Genomic DNA, 19,168 nt, shown 5'->3' with positions numbered 1-19,168 from the left:
CGGGCCTCCGTAGTATTTCAGCTCAAATTTTCGTGTCTAGAAACACATTTTAAAACGCCATAAACTGGCACATGAGTTTTCACAAAAACTCACTGTTGAAGGTGGCACCAAGTCTCAGGGGTGGCGCGCCCTGTCCACAGCTTCCCTGAGAAACAGCTGTCGGGTTTCACCCCGAGCACAGCCCCGCCCGCCCACCGCCCAGGTCCCGCCCCCGCCCAAGGTCATTATAGTCCCTCCGGGACGCGCCCCGCATCCCTGCCAGCGACTTTGCAAGAACCGCGCTCCTGGATTCGGTCGCTCTGAGGATGGAGAAAAGGGCTCGGAGCTCCTCCAGAGAGGCCCACGGGAGAGGCAGCGGGTCCGCCCACAAAGAGAACAAGAGGGCGAAGGCCGAGAGGGGCGGCAGAGGCCGCGGGCGCCGGGACGCCGGGCCGGAGCAGCCGGCCCTCGGGCGGGCAGGGAGCCCGGGTGAGCCCCGAGCGCCTGCAGCCACCGTGGTGGACGTGGATGAGGTCCGGGGCTCTGGCGAGGAGGGCACCGAGGTGGTGGCGCTGCTGGAGAGCGAGCGGCCCGAGGAAGGTACAGCGGTCAGGTTGAGGCCCCGGGAGGGGGTGCGGCCTTTCCAAGTGGTCCCCAAGGGATGTCAATTAAGGTGCAATGAGGCACCGCACTGAGAACTTCCGAGGCCAGAGCAGCCTGCTGGACCTGCTCAGCTTCCCAGGAAATGAAAGACGCGAGATAGGACCCACCGACCCCTCAGTGGTGGAGACCAAAATGCATCAGAAGAAATACAAATAACATCAGCTAAATACCGCTGTTCTCAGGGGTCAGCCATGGACGGGAGGTGGGAGGGAGTGTGATCCAGGTTGGGGACCAATCAACATGGTTCAGGGCAACTATGTAGCTTATTCTTCTCTCCTCATCAGACTTACCTAAAAGTATTTTACACTTTGCAGTGATCATACTTTCTAAAAAGTAGAGGCAGCAGAGCCAAGTAGAGAAAAGCTAGATCTCAGTTTGAATCTCAGCCAACTATTTGATCATAGTCAGGGACTTAACCATGTATCAAATGGGGACAGCAATAGTACCCACCTCAGAGGGTAATTGTGAGGATAAAATGAGATAAGACACTCAAAGCACTTATCTTGCGCAAAGCCTGGAGGGAAAGAAAAAAAACATCCTTGCAAGCTAAAAGAGGCAAGTTAGACCAAAGGGAATCACAGGGAAAGGTGTCTCTTTGGCTTCTGCAGGTGAAGCAACTCTTAGGAACAAATTTATCTGCTTCCAATCCTTTCTATAATGAATGGAAGAAAAAACTCATTACACCTTAATTTCAGGGTGAGGGAGGTTTAAAGGAAGGTAAATAAGGAATAGTGTGTTATACTACTTTCTGCTATGAAATTTTAACATTCCCTGGCTATCAGCACTGCCCTATATGCTGTAGCACTGAAAGCTATGACTTGAGAAAGGTTCCAGCAATTGAGATGTAGTTTATGTTGACCATGTTAATGCTGTTTTGCCTAACTGATGCCCTTTCACGGGTCAGAAACTTCTGGTCATTAAAGGGTTATTGGATTCACTGCTACAGTAGTGCTGAGGTTAGAGGTCTGTAAGTATTGTGCTTCAGACCACATCGGTGGGGTAGGGAAGGAAGGGAGCCCCGTTTTTGGAGCTCCTACTATGTGCCAGGCACATGCTAGGTGTTTTACTGAGTATTATCATTCCCGTGGCACAGATGAGAAAAAGTGCTGAGAAATTAAGTAACTTGCCCAAGACCTACAGGTGGGAAGTAGAGAAGCCAGCATTCCAGAATAAAACAGTCTTATTGAAAAGCCCATCCTTGCAGGGTGCTGTCCCTGATTTCTGGTCATGGTTCCAGCACTGCCACCAACTAGCTGTGGCCTTGGGCTAGTAGCTTCACCTTGTGGGCCTCACTCAGTCTGTTCAGCTATAAAGTGACTAGAGCCTCAGGCCCCCCCAAGCAATGGATGAGCCCATTAAGGATGAGACACCCTTGCTGAGCCCTTGTCTGGGAGGTTTCTGTGGCTCCCAGAGGAAAGGGGAGCAGACACATCAACACCCCCTCTCCTCCTCACTAGTACCACACTCCCACAGCCAGGCTACCTAAGATTTGGGAGAAACTAAGAGAAGCTTCACTTTACTGAAATGCTGAGGGTTCTCAGACTGTCATATCTAAAGGCGCTTCCTGCTTTAACATGTAGTGTTTCACTATTCACTTACACTAAACAAATTGGATATTCAAGGAACTCATTCTAAGAGAATAATATTTTGTGAGTAAAGCTTCAAGTTAGATTTGGGTATACATATTAGTTTTCTGTTCACATCCCTAACTATGGTATGAAGGAATTTTGAGGACTTTCTTCACTTATATAAATTTTGTCAGTATGTGCATTTATTTATTTTTACTTACCATGGTTACCACTGGCAAATGAAATATACTTATAAACTAGTAAACATGGCAATAACACTGTTATTGCTCTTAGGGAAGAATATTGCAAAAACTAATACGATGTTGATAGATCCACCTTTCCCAAAACTGCATCTCCCAGAGTAGGTTGCATGAGAAATAAATTCCATAGAACATGAATTTGCTTGGAGAAGACATCGCCTGGTCAAATGTTTGGGAAATACTAGGTTAAGCAAAGCTAAGAATGTTTCTTTGCTGCAGGGATTCTCCTAGCTTCAATATGCCAGTGACTGTTGGGAAGCTCCAGGAGTGGGATACAGTACACAATATTTCCTAAACTTGTTTGCTCCAGGAACACTTGCTTTGTGGAGCACCCTGGAGGATTAGTGTTCCGTGGGACACCATTTGGGAACTGCCATACATTGGCATTTAGCACCGAGTTTGGTTTTGTGCTGGTGCAGCTTGTATATCTGCCCTCTTCAAGTAATCTGCACGTCAATTTGGTGATGACCTTTCCAGTTATTTTGCAAGCACGGAAATCAAATTTTCAGGCCTACTAATTAGTTATCCATTTCCTTCCCATCCCTTAAAAATAGACTTTTCACCATTTCTAATCTTTAGTCACCTTCTATTCCTCTATAAGATTTTTAAACTGACAAATAGTATCCCTTTGGCCAGTTTTCTAGTACCTGTGGATTAAAATTCTTGAGATTTCTATAACCATTACATTTAAATCATTTTCACTATCCACTTCTCCTTCCTTCCTACGTTCAACAAGTATTTATTGAGCACCTGTATGTGTCAGGCACTATTCCAGTCCTGGGACATGGTTTAAACAAGACAAGGCCCCAAGAAGCTTATGTTCTTGAGACTGAATTTTCCCTGATACCATTTCATTTATCACCCAAGCAACCTGGATGGCCTGTACTCCAGTTCCTTACCACTTTTTTATAGGCACAAATGGGCTAATATTACCCCATATAGGTGATTTTCAAAGACTGTCTAAAGATCCACACCTGAGGCCAAAGAAGGGGCTCTCATGGAGGAATTTCAGACATTGGGGCAAGTGGTAGATGGAGCTGTAATTTCAGGGAAGATGAACCTCTGGACACACGTGGTTTGAACCACTTCAAATAGAAGAAACTATGCAGAGAGGGACAAAGGGTCCTGTTTTTTTCTCAAAATTATACTTCTAGAGGATACTAAGGAAATATCATCTAAGTATGGCTGTGTGTGTGTGTGTGTGTGTGTGTATGCCTTTTTGGCACATGCATATAAGAGGAGCACAGCTTCTGTCCTCTAGTTGGAAATGGGTAGCTCAAAAGTAAAGCCAATCGTGTCTAACAAAGTTGACAGCAATCTGCTTTTCACACTGAAAAATAAAGACTTAAATGGAACCTTTGTAATGCTAAGAGCCTTTGGAACATAAATCTATTCTGCAGCAATTTCATTGATCATGTATTTTTAAGGTACCAATTTAAGAGGGGCTCAGATAGAAAAAGTACTTTTGTAGCAGTTACCGCTAGGTAAACACGAGTTTTAAATGACAACACCAGACATGTAAAAAAACACAGTTCGGTGCTTTTATGTTTATATGTCATTTCATTCTTATGCCAGAGATATGAGCTATTCCATGAGATAGTTATCATGAAATAGTTATGCAATAGCATTTCCTTGAATAGGTGAGGAAACTGAGAGGTTGTGTACCTCGCTTAAGGTCATTTGGACAGAAAATGGTGGAGCCAGAACCAGAACCCAGACCTTCTGCCCAGATTCTGTGCTTGTTCCAGTGTACCCTCCACTGCCTTTCCAGGAGCCCGCTCCGCCTTCCTTCTGCCCACGAAGCCCTTCACACAGACCACGCCCCAGGCTCTGGGAACTGACCACGCTGATATCCAGCTCATTCTACTATTTCCAGCAAAGTCTGCAAACTGCTCTGACCCTAATACCAAGGACTGGACTAGAGGTGCTAGTCAGTGAATATGGTGAAGTTCCAATATAATTATTCTTTTGCTTTTTTTTTTTTTTAAGGTACCAAGTCTTCCAGTTTAGGGGCTTGTGAGTGGCTTCTTGTCCTCACATCCCTGCTCTTCGTCATTGTGACCTTCCCTTTTTCTATCTGGTTCTGCATAAAGGTGAGATTCCATGAGGACCCAATAAGTAATTTCCTGGTGCCTCTCACTGACCACACCATGTCCGCTCTCATTTCTGTGTTTTGGTACATGCTGTCTGCTCTGCATGGAATGCGCTCACTCCCACTCACCTTCCAGGAGAGCTCTTACTCCTTTATACCTGCTCAGAGATAACTGTGAAGCCTTCCTTGACTCCTCCAGACTGTCATTCCCTTCCTTGTGCTCTCGTGTCATCCTACTTTCACATCAATTCTAGCAATTACCACATGTATAATATTTGTGGATACACAATCTCTGCCATTAGACTGAGAGCCCCTTCAGGACAGGAGCTATGTCTAGTTCATCTACACTCTATAACACAAAGACCAGCCCAGAAGAGGTCATGATGCCTACTCCTGACACGTCCAGGAAACTTCTCAGGCAGCTTCTATAGACCACAAATGATAATTATCTTGGGCCCACAGGTGGTTACACATGGCTGTCCCTGAAGTAAATGAAGACCTGTGTCAGTTTGGGAAGCACATAGCAAGATGGTATTAGAAGTGCAAGGGATTTATGGTGTGGCATTGTCTGTGAAAGATTAAGGGGAGAGAGAATAAGAGTAGGCAGGGAAAACCTTCAGAGGATGATGCAGATCTGACACCTGTGATATGAGAAGGGGAAGGAAGGATTGGACAGAGAGTGCCTCAGGCTGTGGGAAAACTCCAAGAATGTCTTGGCCAGACTGAAAGGGAACTCCAGAGCAAAGTTTGCCTCATAGATGAGTCTCACAATGGGCAGAAATGGCCAAGCCCTTGTATCGCTGCCATTCTTAGTCATTGGCCAGAGCTGTCAGGGAAGAGCATGTCCTTGGCTGGAACGCTACAGATGCTGCTGGGGCTGTGGCCGATTTCACTCCTCACGCAGGCTCTCCTTCCTCTTCTTCTTCTCCTTCGTCTTCGTGAAAGGGTGTTGGATTTTGTCAAATGCCTTTTCTTCCCCCATTGAGATGATTCCATGGTATTTGCCCTTTATTCTGTTAATATGGTGTATTACATTCATTGAATTTTGGATGTTAAATCAACTGTGTATCCCTAGAATAAGTCCCACTTGGTTATGATGTATAATCCTTTTTATATGTTACTGGAGTCAAGTTGCTCGTTGTTTGTTGAGGATTTTTGCATTTATATTCATGAGAGATACTGGTCTGTAGATTTCTTGTCTTGTGATATCACTGTCTTGTTTTGGTATCAGGGTAATACTGGTCTCAGAGAATGAGTTGGAAAGATTTCCCTCCTCTTCTATTATTTGGGAGAATTTGTGAAGAACTGGTATTAATTCCTCTTTAAATGTTTGGCAGAATTTACCAATGAAGCCATCTGGTCCTGGACTTCTCTTTGTGGGAAATTTTTAAACTACTAATTCAATCTTTTAATTCTGGGTGTTTTTCATTTTTCTTTTTCTTCTCGAGTCAGTTTTGATAGTTTATGACTCTGTAGGAATTTGTCCATTTCACCTGTTATCTAATTTGTTGGTATATAGTTGTTCATAGTATTTTCTTTTATAATCTTTTTTATTTCTGTAAGGACAGTAGTGATGTCTCTGTCATTCCTCTTTGACTCCTGATTTCAGCAATTTGAATCTCCTCTCTTTTCTCTTGGTCAGTCTCGCTAAGTATTTGTCAATTTTGTTGATCTTTTCAAAGAACCAACTTTTGGTTCAGTTGATTTTCTATGATGCTTTTCTATTTTCTATTGCATTTATTTCCACTCTAATCTTTATTTTCTTCTTCCTGCTTACTTTGGGTTTAGTTTGTGCTTCTATTTCCAGTATATTAAGGTAGAAAATTAGGGTATTATTTTGAGATATTTCTTCTCTTTTGTTATAGGCATTTACAGCTATAAATTTTCCTTTAAGCACTGCTTTAGTTGCATCCCATAGGTTCTGGTATCTTGAGGTTTTGTTTTCATTCATCTCAAAGTGTTTTGTTTTTTTTAATAAACTTTTTTTAATCATTGTGTTCTGAATTCACAGCATTTTTAAATTTATTTACTTTTTATTTTATTTATTTTTGGCTGCATTGGGTCTTCGTTGCTGCATGCGGGCTTTCTGTAGTTGCGGCGAGCGGGGACTACTCTTTGTTGTGGTGCACAGGCTTCTCACTGTGGTGGCTTCTCTTGTTGTGGAGCATGGGCTCTAGGCACGCAGGCTTCAATAGTTGTGGCTCGCGGGCTCTAGGGTGCAGGCTCAGTAGTTGTGGCACACAGGCTTAGTTGCTCCACGGCATGTGGGATCTTCCTGGACCAGGGCTCGAACCCATGTCCCCTGCATTGGCAGGCGGATTCTTAAGCACTGTGCCACCAGAGAAGTCCCTCAAAGTGTTTTCTAATTTCTTTTGTGATATCTTCTTTGACCTATCAGTTATTTTAGAGTGTGTGGTTTAATTTCCATATATATATGAATTTCCCAAATTTCCTTCTGTTATCGATTTCTAATTTCATTCCATTGTAATCAAAGAATATACTTAGTGTGGTTTCAATCCTTTTAAATTTATTGAGTTTTTTTTATGGCCCAGCATATGGTCTATCCTGGAGATGTTTCATGTGTGCTTGACATGGTCTGTAGTCTCTAGGACCTTAAACTGCTATTGTTGGGTGGAGTTATGCATAGCTATCTGTTAGGTTTAGTTTGTTTATAGTGTTGTTCAAGTCTTTTCTTTCCTTGTTGACCTTCTGTCTAGTTGTTTTATCCATGATTGAAAGTGGGATAGTAAAGTCTCCAACTTTTATTATTGAATTGTCTATATCTACCTTCAGTTCTTTTGGTTTTTGTTTTATATATGTTGGAACTCTATTTTTAGGTACATATATGTTTACCATTGTTATACTTTCCTAACGCATTGGCCATTTTATCATTACACAATGTCCCTCTTTATCACTAGTAACATTTTTGCGTGTTTTAAACTTCATTTTGTCTGATATCAGTATAGTCACTCCTACTCTCTTTTGGTTACTCTTTATGTGGTATATTTTTTTCTATCTTTTTACTTTCAACCTATTTGTATATTTAAATAGAAAGTGTATCTCCTACAGAGAACATATAGTTGACTACAGGCTCTTCCTGAAAGGTGATCTGAGCACCTGCATGGCTGCCGTAAGGTCTGTAAATAGCTAATGAGTGATACATGTAAAAAAGCTCATAATGCATCAATCACAGCAATATACAAGATTAAATATGCTGTGACTTCTTTGATTTGGTGGAAGCAATTATTTTTTAGATAACCATGACTCTCTAATCAAAATTCTGTCCACAGGCTCAAAAATTATTATACTTTTTCATTGGTTTCTGAAATTCTTCATTTACTAAGTGTATATTTTGGAAAGGTAAGTATTAACAGAAATTTTTTCTTGGTTCTCAAAGCAAAAGATTTCTGATACCTTGGATCACTCTCACACCAGGGTCTTTTGAAGACTTCATTTTAATTTCTTGGAGTGATTCAAAAGTATTAAATTTTCCTTTAGGTTATACAGGAGTATGAGAGAGTAATTATATTCCGACTGGGACATCTGCTTCCTGGAAGAGCCAAAGGCCCTGGTAAGAATGACCTTTTTTACCCCCCAGAGACTTGCCAATTTCTTCAATCCATGCATATTTGTAATACAGCCCTCAGATTACATGAAGTAACTTGATTCATGATATCTTCATTTTTCAATCTGTTACTTGTAACACAGGTTATTAAGAAATTCTTCAGAGAGCATTACTACCAGGTCACAGTGACCAAAAGAGAGAGTGGATGCAAAAAACTGAATGCCAGGGCCAGGCTGGCTGGAGTAGCAAGTAGGCTAGGACCTATGACCAGGCACTGGTTTGAGTAGAACATGTAAGTGGTCTGAGTCCTGTGAATTCTCAGAGCAAAACTGAGCTAGTTCAGGATCCAGGGAATCAGAACAAACCAGGCGAGATAGGCAAAGTTCAGCATCCAAGTAACAAATTGGCCTTCAGTTCATGAAATTTAAGAAACATAGATTAAGCACTTCCCGTGTTTCATTGTTTAACTACAAAGGATATGAAGATGGATGAATTAGACATGGTCTGTAGTCTCTAGGACCTTAAAGTCTTACAGAGTTTGTATCCAGAAGTCCAAGCTGATTATGGGGCACAGAAGTATCATTAGTCTGAAAAGTCTAATAGTTGGGGTTTGAAGAGCTAAGCCAGGAAGACATGAGAAGAAGCAAAGTCCCACTGTGCATAGATTGGAAAGGGTCCAAGTTCCAAGCCAGCTCTACAGAAACAGATAGAGAATAGAGACCAGACTAGGAGACACAAATCAGTTTGAAGATTCAGAACCAACAGATTGGTTCACACAAAAATAGAACCAGACCCTGTAGTTCCAGAACAGGGACTGCCTTGTTCTGGTTCTAGTTTTTGGCATCATTCTCAGTTGGGTCTGAGAAGGACTAGTAGCTGGGTGGCTCCTCGGAGAGATCATGGGCACTGTGAGGTACTGCTGATTCCAACAAAGCTTTGGCTCTTGTACAATCCTACAGTGTCCAATGGTCTCTCAGAAAATCTCAATAAATCAATCTAAAATATTGATTGCACATTGACCTTATACATTATATTGGGTGGGTGAGGACTAACTAGCCAACCAGAAGGCTGGTATCATGATGTTGCTATTCTGATTCCTTTGGGGCTCACATTTTAAGAAATACCACCTGGAGGTTGCTGGCTCTAAAGTTCGTACACACATGGATTCAAGAAATAGTTTTACAGAGCACCCAAAAGGCACTAAGTTAGGCACTCAGGCTAACAGGAATGCATAAGATGCTCTTGTTATAGAGCTTAAATCTAGTGAAGGAGACAGATGTGTAACCCAATATCTGAACAGGTCAGCACCATGACCAAGGTGACCATACAGCCCATTTTGCTGGGGATAATCCCTGTTTATGCCTGTTGTCCTGGTATAAGTCATAATAGTGCTCTCCTTTCACCCTCAAAAGTGTCTCAGCTTGAACAACAAATTATTTGGTATCCTTAGTAACAACAAACACACCATGGGTGGAGGCGGGATGGCCCAATGGTCTATGTGCAGTTGGAGGCTAAGAAAAGCAATGCAACATGCAACTTGACGCCAAAAGAATGAACCCCAAACGGCCTCCATGCTAGCCATTCATTTGTCTCTTCCCTGGCCCCCTCTTCTAGGCCTTTTCTTCTTTTTGCCCTGCCTGGATACGTACCACAAGGTTGACCTTCGCCTCCAAACCTTGGAGATACCCTTTCACGAGGTAAGCCAAGTGGTAGATTTTGCTTTCTTTCTACATTTTCCCTGGCCGAGCTACCACTTCTGGCCTAGAGGAAAATGACTATTTTTGCTCAAAAGTAGAAAAGAAAAAGAGATATGGGCTACATCAAAATTTAAAACTCCTTTACAACAAAGGACACAATCAACAGAATGAAAAGGCAACTTACAGAATGGGAAGAAAACTGCAAATACTATATCTGATAAGAGGTTAATATCCAGAATATATAAAATCTTATAACTCAACAACAAGAAAGCAAACAATCCAATTAAAAATGGACAAAGGCCTTTGTGATGGTTAATTTTATGTGTCAACCTGGCTAATCCATGGTACCCAAGTATTTGGTCAAATACATCTAGATGTTGCTGTTAAGGTATTTTTTTTAGAAAAGATTAATATTTAAATCAGATGACTTTGAATAAAGCAGATTGCCCTCCATATATGGTAGATAGTATATATACTTGACTTGAATAGACCTTTCAATACAGACTTGAATAGACATTTCTCCAAAGCAGATATACAAATGGCCAAAAAGCACATGAAAAGATGCTCCACATCACTAATCATCAGAGAAATGCAAATCAAAAACACAGTGAGATACCACCTCACATCTATCAGGATGGCTCTTATTAAGAAAAAAACAGAAAATAATAAGTGTTGGCAAAGATGTAGAGAAATTGGAACCCTTGTATACTGTAGGTGGGAATGTAAAATGGTGCAGCTACTGTAGAAAACAGTATGACAGTTCCTCAAAAAATTAAAAGAATTACCATATAATCCACCAATTCTACTTTTGGGTATAGATGCCAAAGAATTGAAAGCAGGGTACTGAAGAGACGTTTGTATACCTGTGTTCACAGCATCATTTTTTTTCACAATGGCCAAAAGGTGGAAGCAATCCACATGCCCATTGATGGCTGAATAGATAAACAAAATGTATATGCCGACAATGGAATAATAATCAGCCTTAAAAAGGAAAGAAATTGGGCTTCCCTGGTGGCGCAGTGGTTGAGAATCTGCCTGCCAATGCAGGGGACACGGGTTCGAGCCCTGGTCTGGGAAGATCCCACATGCCGCGGAGCAGCTGGGCCCTTGAGCCACAATTACTGAGCCTGCGCGTCTGGAGCCTGTGCTCCGCAACAAGAGAGGCCGCGATAGTGAGAGGCCCGCGCACCGCGATGAAGAGTGGCCCCCGCTTGCCGCAACTAGAGAAAGCCCTTGCACAGAAACGAAGACCCAACACAGCCATAAATAAATAAATAAATAAATAATTTTTTTAAAAAAGGAAAGAAATTCCGGCATATACTACAACATGGCTGAACCTTGAGAAAAGTATGCTAAGTGAAATAAGCCAGTCACAAAAAGACAAATACTGTATGATTCCATTTATATGAGGAACATAGAGTAGTGAAATTCAGAGCAACAGAAAGTGAATGATGGTTGCGGGGACTGCCGGGAGGAGAGAATGAGGAATTGTTCACCAGGTTTCAGTTTTGCAAGATGTAAAGAGTTCTGGACACTGGTTGCCCAACAATGTGAATGTACTTAACACTACTGAATTGTGCACTTAAAAATGGTTAAGATGGTGAATTTGATGTTTTGTGTATTTTACCACAATTAAAAGTTAAATGTAGAGATAACATCTAGACTTTCCTGTTACTGATTCAGATTTATAAGCCTTTCCTAAACTGTCTCCCACTTTCAGTCTGAGGTTCTTTCTCATTCTTTCTTTTGGTAAATGGAAATGTGAATAAAAATAACATACTTTTAAAAGGCTTATTTTATATAACAAAAAATAAAAAGGAGTAAAACTTATACCTAATCCTATCACCCATAGAGTTGATATTTTAGAATGTATCCTTTCAGACTTTTCTATATATGTGGTTGTAGTTTCAGACATATATATGTGTGTGCATTTGTTTGTATATATATATATATTTCACACCATACATACTATTTTGCAACATGTCTTTTTTCACTCAACAATCTATTGTTATTATCTTTTCATGTATTACCTATGTTTCTACCTCTTTGTTTTAAACAGACACACAGCATTTCATTGTGTGGATTTTACTCAACTAATTTACTCAACTAATTGAGTAATTGGAATTTACTCAACTAATTCCCTATTGTTGATATTATTTCTACTTTTTTTATTACAATAAGCAATACTGTGAATCACATCCTTGCAGCTAAACCCTTGAAATATATCCTTGTGATTAATGTCTAAAAATGGAAATGTTGTGCACATACATCTTTTAGGGCTTTTGATATGTATCACCAAACTGCCCTCTAAATGCACACTCAATACATTTGAGTGCTTGTTTCCCAGAACATGTTGCTCTTTTAGGAGATTTTTTTTGGCATCGGTTAAAAAAGACCTGATATACAATCAACTGAATGTTTTCATGTAAGAAAATTATTCCTGATTTTTTTTTTTACAAAAGGATTTACAACAGGATTCCTTTAAATTGTGAGTTCTTTAATGTATTTAATACAAACTCCATAATTTAAAAAAAAATGTCCATTTTGATTAAAGGGCGAGCCAACTACTCTTTCTTCTTACCATCATCTTACTCTGAGAAAATACCCTTTGAACATATTTAGCTCCTCTATCCTCATGTGGGAAAGGAACCCAAGAATCAGTGTTGTCATCCAAATTTTTTTTTCTGCCTAGGTTGTAACCAAAGACATGTTTGTAATGGAGATAGATGCCATCTGCTACTACCGAATGGAAAATGCCTCTCTTCTCCTAAGCAGTCTTGCTCATGTGTCCAAAGCGGTCCAATTCCTTGTGCAAACCACCATGAAGCGTCTCCTAGCACATCGATCCCTTACTGAAATTCTTCTAGAGAGGAAGAGCATTGCGCAAGATGTAAAGGTACTTAGATGAATTTAACACCAAGTATGCTGAAATATCCCTTTATCTTTTATTCCTTTCTTCATTGGCCATTTACTGAATCTTCCATGTGCCATGCATTCACTGTCAAAGGTACCGTCCTGTAAGGAGCTGACAGTTAAGAGGTTGCCAAACTGACCCTGAGCCAATCATAGTCACCGATCCGTGCTGATTAGTCAGTCATTGCCACAGTTTTTGTTCTCAAAACAAAGAGTGGCTTTAGACTCACTGTAAAGTGCCCACATAGCACAAGGTGGTGGGAGTCGGAGCTGGCAGGGGTGGTGGGGCTGGACAGGATGGGTTGGTGGGATACAGAGATGATAAGGAATGCATCTTGGGACCTTACAGTCTAGTTGGGGAAACAAGCAAAGTTAAATAATGATAAGTTCAAATAAGACTTTCAGATGAAAAGAGGTAAGATGTCACAGACCCTTATGTGATTAATTACCCAATCCATTCATTTCCTTGCCTTTTTCAGCTTCAGGTGGCCGCCTGCATTCTTCAGATCATGGCCCCTTCCTCCATCTTAAAAGCACAGCACTCCAACCTCTGCTTCCATCACCACACCACCTTCTCCCCTTCTGTAGCCAGATGTCCCTCCGCTTCCCTCTTATAAGGACACTTGCAGTTGCTTTTAGGGCCCACCAGCAAGATCCAGCATAAACTCCCCACTTTAAGAGCCTGGAACTTAATTGCATCTGCAAAGTCTCTTTTGGGGTAACACTCACAGGTTCCAGGGATTAGGGCATGGATGTCTTTAGGAGCCATTAGTCAGCCTACCACACCATCTTTAATTCCACAAATATTTGTTGAGTGGCACTGTGCAAGTTAAACAACTTTTGCAAGGCCCTATAATGTTAAAACAAAACAGGGAAGTACATAATGTCCTTTTAGAAGAAATGTGCTTTCTCAGTGCAACGGCCATCGGGGCATAGGGGTGCCCTCCTCCCACCTGGAGGTTCTTACTGACATCTCAACTCTTCCCTCCACAGGTTGCCTTGGATGCAGTGACCTGTATTTGGGGAATCAAAGTGGAGAGAACAGAAATGTGGGTAGGAAATTAACCAGGAAGAACAATATGATAAAGGGAGATATTTTGGTTTTATTTAAAAACTTCTATTTGAAAAATTATTTTCATTGAATGAGTACTGTAGCCATATTAGCATAAATTTGGAAGAAAGAAAAAAAATTATCTATTATCTCATAGCCATAACATAACCACTATAACATCTGGGCAAATTACTTTCATATTTCTATGGATTTAAACATTTTTTAAAGATAAAATTCACATAACATAAAACTCACCATTTTTAACCATTTTAAATTACAACTCAGTGGTTTTTCGTATATTCACAGAGTGATGCAACCACCACTACCATCTAATTTCAGAATATTTTTATCATCTCCAAAAGAAAGTCTGCATCCACTAAGCAGGAATTCTTCATTGCCTCCTCAACCCCTAGCCCCTGACAACCACTTATCTACTCTCTGTCTCTCCGGATTTGGCTATTCCAGGAATTTAATATAAATATTATACTCACACAATCCGTGGCCTTTTGAGTCTGGCTTCCTTCACTTACCTTAATGTTTTCAGCATCCAACCATGGTGTAGCATGAATCAGTACTTCATTCCTTTCTATGGTCGAATACTATTCTATTGTGCAGCTGGCTATACCACATTTTGTTTATCTACTCATCAGTTGATGGACATTTGGGTTGTTTCCACCTTGGAACCATTATGAATCATGCTGCAATGAACATTCATGTGCAAGTTTTTGTGTGAACATGTTTTCACTTCCCTTGGGTATATACCTAGGAGTGGAATTACTGGATCATATGGTAACTCCATATTTAACTTTCTGAGGAACTGCCAATTTTTCTATCTATGTATTTTTTTATAGTTACAATCAGGGGAAAAATACAATTTTGTATCTTTCATGCAATACATTAAGTATTGTTCTTATTTGGTCAGTTCTACCCTTTTCAAAATCAGTTCTCTTTTATAAACTTAGATGACTTCCCTCATTATTAATAGTACGGCTCTTCAAGGCTGTTCTTCATTATTGAAATTTAACAGCCGGGATTTAGATTAAACTTTAAGTGGGAAAATGTTCATAGTATATCAACACAAAATTTGTTTCACTTGTAAAGAGAAAACCATAACTCTACTGTAGCATCAGTGATAAGAAAAATCAGCATTTGAGGCACTGCCCTGAAGCTGCTCTTCCCTGCCCACTGTCTGCGCAGAGGTCTGGGGCCACACACGCTGCTAAATCAGAATTCGCTGTGCGTCATGAAATGACAGCAGAGAAGGTGGCAGGTCTGTATGAAAGCTCCGGCTGCTAAAAGCAGTGCTGCACACCTACCTACCCATGCCCTTTCTCTTTCAGTAAGGATGTGAGGCTGCCAGCCGGCCTGCAGCACTCGCTGGCGGTGGAAGCCGAAGCGCAAAGACAGGCCAAAGTGCGGGTGAGCCAGCCCTGAGCGGGCCGTCCTCCTGCACAGCTGCTCTTTGAGGATCACCAGAGAATCCAAAAGAAGGCCTCCTCATGGAGAACACTTCCCCTTTGCTCCTCACCTATTCGTCCAGGCGCTGGGGGGAGTCTGGCTTGTGCCCACACCACTCGATTAAAATTGCTCTCCTCAAGTGTGTTAGCAGCCTCCTAACTGACCAGTGCAAGGTCTCTTTTCCTGTTACTCCCTCTCTCTGAAGCTATTCGTAACAGTGACCTTCTCCTCCTTGAATCTTGCCTTCTCCCTCTCTCCCTAAAGGCATCTCCCTGCGCTCCATCCCTCTTCTCTAGCACTGGCATCTTTCCCTGGGTAATGTCAGTCACCTGTCACCTCTAGGTTAATGACACCCCGACCTGTATCCCGAGCTCTGCACAAGCTCTGGAGGGACAACCATGATCAGGGCCCAATTTCCTCAACGCCAGAGCTGAGAGAAGGCTGTGCTACTCATAGCCTCTACTCAGGCGTGCCAGGGAGAAGATGTGGCTGCCGGCAGCTCCTGAGGATTGAGGTGTGGGCAGGAAGGGTGTTGGGAAGAGAAAATGAGGACTGGAGGGGAGTTGGATTTACCTTAAGGAACAGAACGTAGGTAAAGAAAAACTCCTAACTATGTAAGAGGGTGGATAACTTTGGAGCTTTGGTGGAGGAGGAAGGCAGTCCTCTGGGCAGAGTTGCTTCTAGATCTCTGAGTCCAGTGCCCTTTGCCCACTTTAAGGTGACATTTGGCTGGTGAGCTTCATGCTTTCTCTTCTGAAATGCTAACCTGAGTTGGGAGTCATTCTTTCAGAATTCCATGTCTTTGCCTGGAATGCTGGCCAACCTTTCCTCTAAATGGCAAAATCCTACTACTCTTCCGAGGCCCACCAGACATAATAACTCCCCTAACACTTCCTCTATACTTGTCATGGCCCTTAAAAAATTCTACCCTAAATTACAATTAACAGTGTAATCTCTCTGCCTAGATCAAGATCCTTAAGAACAAAAGATAGTCTGCTGCCCTGAGCTTAGCAACACCTGTCACACAGTAGATACTAGTGCTTGTTTGTTGAGTCACACTAAGTAGGATTAAAACCTTCATGGAGCGAAGAAGAAAAATCACTTTGCTTTTCTTCACATCCCTTGTCTAGATGATCGCTGCGGAAGGGGAGAAGGCTGCGTCTGAGTCCCTGAGGATGGCAGCCGAGATTCTATCAGGCACTCCAGCTGCTGTTCAGCTTCGGTACCTCCACACCCTTCAATCCTTGTCCACAGAGAAACCTTCCACAGTGGTTTTACCTTTGCCATTTGACTTGCTAAATTTCCTGTCTTCTCCAAGCAGTAGAACTCAAGGAAGCATCCCTTTGCCAAATCCTTCCAAACCTGTTGAGCCACTGAACCCTAAAAAGAAAGACTCTCCCATGTTATAGGAGGAAACAAGGATAATGTGACTGCAAAGAGGGCTGCCATATAACTGCTACAGCCCTGAGCAAGGCCCTCTGTCCTCACTTCCTTTCCTTTGGTTGCCATGTGGAATGCCCTTGGAATGTATGAAGTCACAATGCAGCAACACACATGAGAAGACAGTGAAATCATGTAATGACAGAGAAGCCATATAACATGCTTAGGTGGATCATCTAATCAGAGTAATTATGGGAAAGAGCTTTAGCCAGCATTCTACTTTGGAAAGAATTTTGAGTCTATATGTGGCTAAATTTTGACTTCTGAAGATGTAGTTCAAATGTCCTTTTCGCTGTATGCCCTCTGGCCCCTTTGGCAAGGTCTTTGTTGCTCCCACAGCCCTTTCTACATGTTCCTATCATTATGCTTATCACACTCTGTTGTAATCTTGAGATGCAGGCTTCTCTCCAACTGTACCGTGAACTCCCCAGAGGCATGTCTTAATCATTCCCCTCCTCCACCACACTCAAGCTTGTGTGCTCCACCCCAGGTTATTTGCACCTAACTCTGAGAGTTGCACCACGCAAGTGACACTTCCGTGTTTCTGAGTGAATGAAAGAAAAAGAGATGTACTTGGGCTGGATATAAAATTTACACCTAATTAAAGAACTTAGAAGGAATTATTTTTATAGAGACTCTTTTTTTAAATAGAGAAATAAAAGGACAAAAACATTTATCTGGTACATGTGGCTTAAAATCTGAGGAAGCATCACTATAAATATGGGGCTGATGTATTTTCAGGGTTGGCCCATACCCATCCCAGTGTACTGGTTATTGGCGTTAAGGTGGCATCAAGGGCTGCTGGTCACTCTTCACCCCCACATGGATGGTTCCTGAGTTCAGGTTGGCAAATGTTGGCAAGAGCAATGAAGGAGGAGGTAGGGCCATGCTGGTTCAGGCATAACCAGAGGCAGGAACAGAATAAGTGAATGCCAGGGTAGTAATGCAACAATGGCCTTTATGACCCTTAATAATTCCTTATAGCAAGGTTCTTTTTGTCAAAGGCAGATTTGCCTATATATCTGAGGAGTATCTGTGGTATCACCCATTGGTTGGTCTCCTCTGATGTCTGTCTCTAGTCAACATTTAAATTGCTCACTACCTTGCAGAGGCACCTTCCAGATCTGCTTGAGTAATCTATGGTATCTTTAGGTACTTCCCAGCTGTTAAGGTAGGAGGGCTTAATGGGAAAGAATAATGGGGATAAGCTGCTATGAAACTGTGTGCTAGGTGAAAGGGTATACTGAATAGTCAAAGGCAAATTCTTCAGAGACCAGTTAGGTGAGCTGATAGTGTTGTCCACAGGGTCCTAGCAGCAGAAGTCTTCTCTTGAGACCCAGGTATTCCAACTGGTTACTGATCTTGAAATGATAGGTAGAGGACAAGCTGAACAGTATAATCCAAATCTAGGATACATACTAGGGATACATACAGTTTTTCGCTGGAAATTTACTTTAACATTAACAGAGTGGCAGTGTCTGAGTCCGTTCAGGCTGCTATAACAGAATTCCATAGACTGGGTGGTTGATAAACCACAGAAATTTATTTCTTACAGTTCTGGAGCCTGGAAAGTATAAGATCAAGATGCCAGCAGATTTGGCATATTGTGAGGGCTCATTTCCTGGCTCATAGCCAGCCGTCTTCTCACTATATCCTCACATGGCGTAAGGGGGAAGAGAGTTCTTGGGGGTCTCTTTTATAAAGGCCCTAGTCCCATTCACGAGGGCTCCACCATCATGACCTAATCACCTACCAAACACTAATACCATCACCTCCTAATACCATCACACTGAAGGTTAGGATTTCAACATATGAATTTGGGGGGTGCGGTGGGGGGAGGACACAAACATCCAGTCTATTGCAGGCTGTAAGCTGATAAAAGAGATAACATGTTCTAAGTTGGTATTGGAGTACACCACAACCAAACAACATGGTTGTAAGAGTGGAACAAGTCTATGACAATGGTATTCTAGGGCACTTGGGGATTGACAGTGACTCTGGTCTAGACCTGCATTTATTGCGCAGGCATGTGATTTAAGGGCTGGTGTACTGCAGGTTGTTGGACTCCAAATCACCAGAAAGAGGTCGTCCTTTTTTACAGAACTAGAACAAATAATCCTAAAATTTACATGGAACCACAAAAGACCCAGAATTGCCAAAGCAACCCTGAGAAAAAAGAACAACGCTGGTGGCATAACCCTCCCAGACTTCAGACTATACTATCAAGCTCCAGTAATCAAAACAGTGTGGCACTGACACAAAAACAGACACACAGATCAATGGAACAGGATAGAAAGCCCAGAAATAAACCCATGCACCTATGGTCAATTAACCTTCAACAAGAGAGGCAAGAATATACAATGGAGAAAAGACAGTCTCTTCAACAAGCGGTGTTGGGAAAGCTGGACAGCTACATGTAAATCAATGAAATTAGAACACTCCCTCACACCACACCACATACAAAAATAAACTCAAAATGGTT

At 41.9% G+C, this 19,168-nt stretch overlaps 1 protein-coding gene across 1 annotated transcript; it reads left to right on the top strand.

Moving 5' to 3' along the window:
* Nucleotides 1-267: 267 nt before the first annotated feature.
* On the top strand, nt 268-17,306 carry NPHS2 (NPHS2 stomatin family member, podocin). The gene is made up of 8 exons (XM_036841655.1): nt 268-579; nt 4,460-4,563; nt 8,061-8,133; nt 9,742-9,824; nt 12,517-12,720; nt 13,731-13,786; nt 15,129-15,207; nt 16,377-17,306. Exons 1-8 carry the CDS (start codon nt 306-308, stop codon nt 16,653-16,655), a joined length of 1,152 nt encoding a protein of 383 aa, XP_036697550.1. The 5' UTR covers nt 268-305; the 3' UTR covers nt 16,656-17,306.
* Nucleotides 17,307-19,168: the final 1,862 nt, after the last annotated feature.

The sequence above is a fragment of the Balaenoptera musculus genome, chromosome 1, assembly GCF_009873245.2.
Source record: "Balaenoptera musculus isolate JJ_BM4_2016_0621 chromosome 1, mBalMus1.pri.v3, whole genome shotgun sequence".
Taxonomy (NCBI): Eukaryota; Metazoa; Chordata; class Mammalia; order Artiodactyla; family Balaenopteridae; genus Balaenoptera; species Balaenoptera musculus.
This window is presented reverse-complemented; position numbering and strand designations above follow the sequence as displayed.

What these genes read in the sequence shown, in the direction of transcription:
- NPHS2 (XM_036841655.1), top strand. Translation starts at nt 306, where the DNA reads ATGGAGAAAAGGGCTCGGAGCTCCTCCAGAGAGGCCCACGGGAGAGGC. An exon ending in GCATTGCGCAAGATGTAAAG is followed by an intron (nt 12,721 to 13,730) that starts GTACTTAGATGA and finishes TTCCCTCCACAG; the next exon opens with GTTGCCTTGGATGCAGTGAC. An exon ending in AAAGTGGAGAGAACAGAAAT is followed by an intron (nt 13,787 to 15,128) that starts GTGGGTAGGAAA and finishes TTTCTCTTTCAG; the next exon opens with TAAGGATGTGAGGCTGCCAG.